At 37.9% G+C, this 9565-nt stretch overlaps 1 protein-coding gene across 4 annotated transcripts in view; it reads left to right on the top strand.

Moving 5' to 3' along the window:
• Positions 1–997: 997 nt before the first annotated feature.
• Positions 998–9565, top strand: part of LOC111862649 (coronin-7) — a 56012-nt gene continuing 47444 nt past the window's right edge. For 2 of the 4 annotated variants that reach the window (XM_023848181.2, XM_023848179.2), the window contains exons 1-7: positions 998–1144; positions 1309–1517; positions 1780–1928; positions 2539–2725; positions 3749–3966; positions 5660–5742; positions 7659–7914. In XM_023848181.2, the coding sequence (XP_023703949.1) occupies positions 1358–1517; positions 1780–1928; positions 2539–2725; positions 3749–3966; positions 5660–5742; positions 7659–7914 (1053 nt within the window). In that variant the 5' untranslated portion in view covers positions 998–1144; positions 1309–1357. The remainder of the gene's footprint in view (positions 1145–1308; positions 1518–1779; positions 1929–2538; positions 2726–3748; positions 3967–5659; positions 5743–7658; positions 7915–9565) is intronic. The other 2 variants (XM_023848182.2, XM_023848183.2) reach the window with 2 other exon arrangements.

The raw sequence follows: 9565 nt of genomic DNA, 5'->3' as shown, positions 1-9565 counted from the left end.
CAACACATGCAGTCACAAGGGAAGGACACAACACAGGACACAATATACACTCTGTTTTATTCTCAATGTCAAAGCATACAATGCACCCGCAATGTGTAACTTTTGACAGATGTTCCAGTAGGCATCAATTTACCCATCTGCATACTGGCAAAAATAAATCACTGGATATGCGTAGTTGTAGTATATCCTTGAATAAAAAGGATTTGAATATTAAAGAATCTGGTACTTAGACTGTGTTCACTTCCTTTCCAGGATTGTATCAGCGTCACAACCAGTCACCACCCTCTGAGTAATTGCGAATTACTGCCCAACTCAGAGCAAGTTTATGCATCTCCATAACAAATCTGCACACCTCCAAGCTACTCTCAAAAGATACATCCCCATAGCGTAACATGACTAAAACAAAAAATTCATCATGATCAAACTACAGGTTATGCCAGCATAATTCAACCTATCATATTTTATATTGTACCATTGGTTCCACCTCAGCAATTTTCTACAGCCGCAGGATTGGTACTACTGAAGAAAATATTAATAAATTCATTCCTTGAGAAATATCTAATTGTAAAATTGGTGCGTCTGTGCTTTCCATCCGTTTACATCACGGATTAAATTACATCTAATTCTACGTCATTTGAATTCAGCGCTTCTTGTATGCATGTCACGTGGATATACTTCACTTGGTGGGAACTCAAAATAAGAGTGTCTACACTGAAGATCGTGGTGGAGTGAATGAGTGGACGCTTAGATAAACTTTCAACAACAGAAATAATGACACACCATTTTGATGATTCTGATTATTCAGCTTCTCGGTAAATTGTTCTGTTATATTGAGAGAACTGTTCCCCTGAAACATACTGCACGCTCATACTGCAGGGTATCCAAGCTAATAAACTTCGAGTTGTATATGAATTTTACAGTGAATTCATTAGTTAGGAGGTTATGGAAAACAACGAATACAGAATGTTTGAAATTGTGTTCCTGGGCTTTTAATGAACCAGATTTGCAATCAGAATGATGACTTTCATTATGACACAACAATGTGTGCATTGGCAACATTGTCCGGCTCATAGCTGTCATCCGACGCTGTTTGTGTGGTATAGTAGAGTGGGTGGAAATAGGCCTAATTTGTTATAAATAATAGGTAAACAGTGAAAGTTACATGTTAGTCTTAAATGAAATTCATAGCACAGTAACATATCTTTTCTCCAGATGAATTATATTAATTACAGATAGGAACCAGAAATGCTGAAAACAATTACGGAAATGTTATTGTATGCGTAAACTAAACACTTTAAATATTTTCAGGGCGTGTTTCGTTATATGAGTACTTTTTGCGAAAAAAAGTCGCGTAACAATGGCGTGGCGATTCAAGGCTTCGAAATACAAGAATGCTGCTCCGGTCGTACCAAAGCCAGAAGCTTGCATACGAGACATTTCTGTTGGCTCGTATCAAACGTATGGGAACAACATTGCAGCTTCAGCTGCGTTTATGGCATTTAATGTTGATCATAATGGTATGGAACTCCCATGTCTAGTAAAACTTTTCTGTTATATTTATTTGATATGTAACTTGAGAGAATGAGGTTTAGTTTGACATGCCCTCGTCTTAGTGTAATTCAGATTTAAAGAAGCATGTCATCTTGTGACATACTCCACCATAAATACTCTTATTTGAACTTCAGATGTTACATATGAAACTAAAGTTTGTCTGTCTTGATGTGGCAGCAAGTATGTAAAGTAATATACTTGTTGTTAATGAATGTACTTTTCTTTCAGGCTCCAGTCTTGCTGTACTTCCTATTGATGACTGTGGTCGCAAAAGTAAGACTATGCCGCTTCTTCATGCTCATACAGACACAGTAACAGACATGGACTTCTCTCCTTTCCATGATGGTCTCTTAGCAACAGGATCTCAGGATTGTCTTGTTAGTAATTGCCTTTTGTACATGCCTTGTTTGATAATCTCACAGTAATGAAGTTCACAGCACTACTGAGTGGTTATGTAATTCGTCTTATAAGACTATTGAAGTTGGGCATCAATCTGAGATTATGACTGGAATGCAGACAGCATTTGCATGTATTCTGTAAATTATTATGTTTTATGGTGCCCCAATAATTTGTGCGTGAACAAGGAAATAATTTGAGAGCCTGCTGCATTTTTTCACCTGGTCCAGCAGAATAAAAGAAGTTCCTCATGTCAACTCTTTCTGTGTGCGTTTGGACTCTCAGGGCAATCGACAAGCCTTTAGGCCAGTTCACCAGCCTTTATGCTAAGAACCAAATTGAATTGTTTTGCTCAGTCACAAGTTTTCTTTTAATTTTCTAAATTTTCAGCACTAGCTCTGTTACAGTTGAGAATTGAACCCAGTGTGTTATGAATTTTTCACCGAACATAGTCAGAGTAATGACCTCCAGAAGTTTGGCAGGCATGCCACGTGAAATACTATATAATCTCGGACTGGTGCCCAAAAATTCAGTGTTAGTGTAACCTCACAAATTCCTGTTAATTGTTGTATTGTGTGTGTCGTGTTTCAGGTGAAATTATGGCACATTCCAGACAAGGGCTTGGAAGAAAGTTTATATAATGCAGAGTGTACTTTTTCTCACAAGCAGAGAAGAGTAGAGACTGTTTGTTTTCATCCTACTGCCGATTGCCTTCTTACAACAACTTCATACACAACTTTGACATTGTGGGACATTAGCTCAGAGAAAGAAATGCTCTGTAAGTGTTGCAGAAATATGCAGTCTTGATATGTACCCTTGTCGTTAATGTATTCTGCCTCCTAACATTTTTTAGATGTAATGGTGTTAAGTGTTCTGGGATAGCACAGTCGGTAAAGCAACTGGCTATGGGGTGGACGACTGAGGGTTCATAGCTTGAGTCTCGGTAGGGTCAAGAATTTTCTCTTCTCAATGTCATCCAGACCGACTCTGGGGCCCACCAAGCCTCCTAGCCAATGGGTACCAGGGGTTCTTTCCCGAGGGGTAAAGCGGCTTGGGCATGAATCTGACCACTCACCTCCAGTTAGTGCTGAGGTCAAGAATAACATGGATCTATACATCTACTCCCCCATACACCTTCATGGTGTAGTGCTTCCTTAGTTAAGCATAGGTACAACTGTACCTTTTACATTTAATGATGATAAGTGATATCACTTATGGTGATAAATTCTTATGCCCTTGGTGAGATTTGAGTGAAAGCTATGTAAGTAGAGCCTGAAAACATCATGCTTTCTTGCCCACTGTGCTTGGCTAGATATTTTACTAGGCAAAATATTTGTACTGTTGGTGCAGTTGGTATATGCCATGGATGTTCCCACAGACTCTACTCGTACAAAGCAGAGGCCTTGGGCCGTACCATAGCTCAAGCGGTTAGTCACTGGCTTCCCACCGCAGCAGCCTGGTTCGATCCCGGGTCTGGTCAAGTGGGATTTGTGGTGGATTAAGTGGTGCTGGGGCAGGTTTTCTCCGAGTACTTCAGTTTGCCCTGCCAATCTTCATTTCACCAGTTGCTCCACAATCAGCCTCACCTATCAACTGGGGCTGGTACAATAGGCCAGAAGTGGCCGCAGTACAAGGGACTTAGTCCCACCCCACTAGCAATAAAAAAACTGAGACATTCATACTGTACTCCATAGACACTTGAAGGAAAGTTATAAAAATTATGTAATTTAGAATATGTTGGTAATTTAATGAAAGACCTCAGTTTGACGGTCATTTATTTTTGTTATTTATTTTATTGCAGCCAATGCAGAGCATAGTGATGTAATTCAGTCCTTAAGCTGGAAGAAGGATGGAACATTACTGGCGACTTCATGTAAAGACAAGCAGGTTCGGATATTGGACCCACGCTTACCAGCAAACAGTTTTACGCACATGGCTAACAGCCATCAGAGTATCAAGGATTCGCGAGTAGTATGGTTGGGAGACACTGGCAAGATTCTTACCACCGGTTTCGATTCTGTAAGCATAGACCTTATTTTGAATCATCTTTTCTCTGTATGATTTCCACACACAACATACAGTTTCCTAAATCCTAATTAACTTCATGAGCCTTTCTTGGGAAGCTGATAATTACATAGCAGCTTATGAAATTCCGCACTCTTTATAGAACCCAAAATTGTATTAGTATTCACTGATGCCTATCCTGGGCTAAACAAATTGAGTGTGTACCCTACTATCCTACTTCTTTAAGATCTATTTTAACATTTATTGTCTGGGAATTAGGGATTTAACTCTCCCAGTAGTATGGTGCTGGAGTCTGGTTTTGCTGGTAAGGGGATTTATATTGTAAACAGTTTGATGCTAAGCCTGCATGGATCTGCTGGAAGGTGTGTAACGCACAGATGATGAAGGTTAATATTATTCTTTTCTCTTATGTCTGTATCTCTTGTCTGTTGTTTCCATATTTTCTGACCATAATGTTGTATGCCTTTCACATGTCTCCCATTCCTAGTATATATCCTGCCCATCTCATCCTTTATTTGATCATCCTCATAATATATGGTGAAGAGTAGAAATTATGAAGCTTCATGGAGCTTTCTCTGGCCTCCTGTAACTTCCTCTGTTTTAGGTCCAAATATTTTTCCCTGAAACCCGTTCAAATAACATTAATGTATATAGCCTTCCTTTAAGATGAAAGACTAGATTTTACACCTATACAACATGACAGGAAAAATTTTCAATTTTACTTCAAACCTGTATGCTGGTAAATGCTATTATTTTTTTGAAATGTAATATTGGGGGGTGGGGTAGTTACAGGGATGGCTTTACCTTTTAATCTGAAATACCACCTGTGCTATATATTGGAAGTGGTAAAACTCCAAGAAGAGATATTACAGTGAAGCTGATGTGGGGAATGATGAAGACAGTTTGTTTATTTATTTATTTATTTCATCTCTATAGATCATTGTTACATGATATAGGACAAGTCAGTTACTGTACATTGGCTGATTACAATAAGAGAATAAAGTTACCACCATTATCATCATCAGTAATCTGTCAACACGACAGGTCCACAGTCTCTTCCAAAACAGTTCCTCCACTTGATGCGATCTAGAGCTTTCTCTTTCAAATGAAAATATCCTCTTCTGTCCCCAGGGTCATCCAGAATCTTCTTACGTCTTCTTCCTCGTCTTCTGGTCACTTTTATCCGCCCCTCTATCTTTCCTTCAATAACTTCTTTTAGAAGGCAGTTACCACGTAAGATATGACCAATCCAATTAGCCTTCTGTTTTCGTATTTCGTGTAGGATATTCCTCTGCTTACTGACTCTAAATAACACTTCTTCATTTCTCACATAATCGGTCCAACTGATCTTCTCCATCCTTCTCCAACACCACATTTCGAAGAATAAAGTTACAATACTTAAAATTGTTTACAATAGATTACAATAGTTAAGATTTCATATAGTGTACGTCGGCTTCCATATGGCCTGTTGTACCTGTACTGGTGATAATGCTTATGGAGAATTTGATGGAATGAGGATTAAAAAAAGAATTGCATTTTATGTGTGGATATTTTTTGTTCAGGGGCTCCTACTAGATTTGAAGTTGTCTTCCATTCAGGGGAACAAGGTATTCATTGTGTACAGTCTCTTTCTACTTACCAAGAATAAATTATAGGTAAAAAGTTGCAAATTATCTTTGTGTTTTAGGGTCGGCAGAGGGAAGTGTTTATTAGAGATCTCAGGAACTTTGAAGATTGTGAGAAGGCATTAGTTTTGGACAGTTCTACAGGGTAAGTGCACCCCTGATTTATTATTAAATGGGTATGGATGAATGTTACTCTACAAATCAGATTTTATGTAAACTGAATGTCTGGAGAGTATCAAGTTCCAGGTTAAATTAAAGACAAATTTATGATTAGAAACATATTGTGACATGATGGCTGATGGAGACAACCATTGCTTTGTAAGGGCTCAATAAATAAGTTTCCACAACAGCAAAGGAACTATTGGAAATGTCATTTGCTGCTCGGTCTGATCTGATGCTATATAGCAAGTTTCCGTTGGCAGTTGTAGTCAGTATAGTTGGTAGCCAGTGAGAGCTAAGGAAGGTCATTTATAGCCAGTGACAGCTAGTAATGCCACAAATTAGTTGATAGTCGACATTTTTAGCAGTGAGTTAGCTGTGAGACAGCTGCCATCTGGTAAGGACATGAAAATGGAAGCTGAGGAATCCACACTGTTGGGAGCCATAACCTAGCAATGGCTAGTGAAGACAAACTGAGTAGTCTTAGTGTGTGCTGCAGTGAGAAGTCAAGTGTTTCAATTAGTGAGAGCACTATAGTTACTTGTAGTTATGATTTGTAAGAGTTCAGTAAACCCAGTTACAATTCCAAACCCTGTGTCTTAACATGTGACAACAATTTTATATGGATGGGAAGTAAAAGTGGCCAGTTTGTCTGTGGACTAAGAGCATTAAGTGCTAGTAGAAAACTTGTACAAAGTAGTGGTAGAATCCCAACAGTTTGCCTCCCCTCCCTGCTTTTCCCATCCACCTTATTTAGGAATTTTATATAACAGAGCTATTGTTTTGACTTCACAGGCTGAATGATTAGTTCTTTTAGTTCTGTGGCTTTAGCACTTCTGTTTCAGTGTGGGGCTCCTAGCAGCATGGAGCATTGGAGAGCCAGGGGGCACAACATTTTCGGAGGTTCTAATTGAGTGCCAGGTCATACAGTTTCTCTTGGGTTCAGAGATGCCATTTTAATATCTTCTTTTCAGCAACAAACCTGTTTTATGAAAGTTTTCCACTAATGTTGTTTTACAGCAGTTTAAAACTGTAATATTTTTGGTAGTTTTATTCACCACCAATGCTCATAAAATATATATATATATATATATACATGCTCATTGCAATACCACACTCATACCTGCTTGAATAGCTCCAAATAATTTTTGAATATCACCTGCAAAGCTGTAATCTCTGATAACTCTTAGATCTTTGGCTCTGGGAAGTGCAAGTAATGTCTAGTCAAGAGCTGTATCACCAAATAATCATGGGGGCAAATTTGTTAGAGTGAAATGTCAGTAATGAAATTGTATGCGTCACAAAATTTTATTTGTTATACAGAAACAAACAAACTCTGTGGCTTGAGCCCGCAAGTGAACTATACTGACTGAGCAACCACCACATGTCAGCGAAGTTAGTGCAAACTTTAGCAGATAGAGGGTGTCGCATGGTCAGCACACGAATCCCTACAGCCGCTAATCTCAGTTTTCTATTCCAGAGCCACAATTTTCCTGAAATTTTCCTCAGTTATCCTCATGACGCTGAGTGAACCCCGTTCCAGACCCACTACTTCTCAGAAAATCTTTTAGTGCCGGGAATTGAACCTGAACCTCTGGATCTGTAGCCAGAGAGGCGGTCTTTTATTTGTTATAACAAAATTTTATTACATTAAAATACATTAAAAATGTCATTATGACAGGTACATGTAAAGAAAGAAAATGAAAAGAGACCCGCTTACCATGATTACTTCATAAAAGAGTCTGTAATATTTGTTCTGCACGTCCAGTTTTAATAGTGATTTAACAGTAAATTGTTGCTAACTTGTAAAGCAATGCTGCTTCATAGGCGTTGCACATGTCATACATAGGGAAATGTTTAATTGTAACCTTATTGCTAAATCTTTTGCTGTCTTTTAATCAGGATCCTAATTCCACTGTATGATCCTGACACTGGAATGCTGTTCCTTGCTGGGAAGGGTGACACAACCATTTCATATCTTGAGGTGACAGACCGAGAACCATACCTTCTTGAAGGTATTCGTCATAATGGTGAGCAGACCAAAGGTGCTTGCCTGGTTCCAAAGCGAAGTCTAGCTGTCATGCAAGGGGAGGTGAATAGGTTACTCCAACTGACATCCTCATCAGTCATCCCCATAATGTATCAAGTGCCAAGAAAGGTGAGAAATTAATGTCAGTTAAATTCTTAAAACTGATCATACAGGTGTAGCAGAATATGTAATGGCTTATGATCTTTTAGAAAATAACATATATTTTGCATGATGACTGTGATAATAATTTTTAACATAGAAGAAGTGTTGCATCCAAAATGTGTGGATTCCTTTATAATCTACAAGTAGATGTAGCCTTTTAATTACTTGAAATGTGGTTCCTTGCCTTGTCAGTATTTTATAGTAACAGCAATGTTAAGGAAAAATAACACTTACTCATGTTGAAAAAGAAATGAGGTGTTGAATCACATTCAGAAACTACCCCCTTGCTTGCACATCACTTTAACATGCATATTAGTAAAGAGTGTGGATTAAATTTAGTAGTTTCTTTGGGGGTTTTCTGTTAGGTCTTTAGCAGGAAGGAGGAAACAGAAATGTTTTTTATATATGTATGTATGTATGTATGTATATACATATAATCTGCATTGTTAGTCAAACTGTGTTCTGTGGAATCCTGGGGTTCCATAAGAGAAAATTGTTTAATGGTAGACAAACTCATTTTTGGAATGGCTCTTCTTTCATACCAATGTAGTCACGTTTATAATGCTGTCATATTCCTTTTTCAGTTCACAATGCACTTGTTTGTGGAAACNGTTATATTGATAAGTGGTGATTGATAGTGTAACGGACCAAAATGAATCAATTCACAATATATTTTTTATAATTTTACACCCTGGTCATGTTTTTTGTTTGCCAGTACACAAACTTTATTCTGTAAGATGCAACCAGTTTCACTATATGTTTTGGTCACTAATTGACCATCATCAGGTAGAAATTATGCACAGATTTATACAGATAAGACACTATTAATATGGCAAAGAGTAACAGCTTTGTAAATATGTGTTCTAACTTGAATACATCTTTTAATTGTATAGAAGTATAACTAAAATCGTTAAAAAACTACCAGTTGATGGTAGGTGTATATCATTAGGTTTGAAAATGATCAAAGTGCCATAATGTTTCTATGTCATCAGGGGAAATATAAATTTTATGTAGTGCTTATTAATTGAGCTATTGTATCAGAAGTATAAATCAAAGATGCACATCTGTTCTTATGATGGGAAATTGCAGGATCAGACCTAGTTGTATTATGACTGACTCCAGTGTTTACCTTTTATATATATTGAGGTCAGCTTGCATTTGACTGTTTTGATGTCAGAATGAAATTTTTTGTATATGAATTTGCATGTAACTATTTTATGATGGTCAGTTAGTGACTGAAACTTTTAGTGAGACTTTGTCTACTGGAATAAAGTTTGTGTAATGGTGTAATTTAGTCATCTGTTGACACTATCCTTCTTTATAGCAGCCTCTGTAGTCTAGGGGTAACGTTCCCACCTCATGACTCAAGGTACGCGGGTTCAAACCAGGTGGAGGTCATGAATTTTTAAGGGCGGAAAAATTCAGGGAACAAGTCCTCCGGGAGGGACTTTAAGCCGTGGGTCCCATGTCATAGATTTCATTCATTCATCAGTAATCTGTCAGATGACAGGTCCACAGCCTCTTCCAAAACAGTTTCTCCACTTAATGCGATCTTCTGTTTTTGGAAAGATTTACGGCACATAAAAGATCCTCATGTCTCTAGGAGACCTCTGAGCAA

The sequence above is a fragment of the Cryptotermes secundus genome, unplaced genomic scaffold (genome assembly GCF_002891405.2).
Source record: "Cryptotermes secundus unplaced genomic scaffold, Csec_1.0 scaffold5, whole genome shotgun sequence".
NCBI classification, from domain to species: domain Eukaryota; kingdom Metazoa; phylum Arthropoda; class Insecta; order Blattodea; family Kalotermitidae; genus Cryptotermes; species Cryptotermes secundus.
The sequence above is the reverse complement of the archived record's forward strand: the minus strand, read 5'-3'. Positions and strand labels throughout refer to the sequence as shown.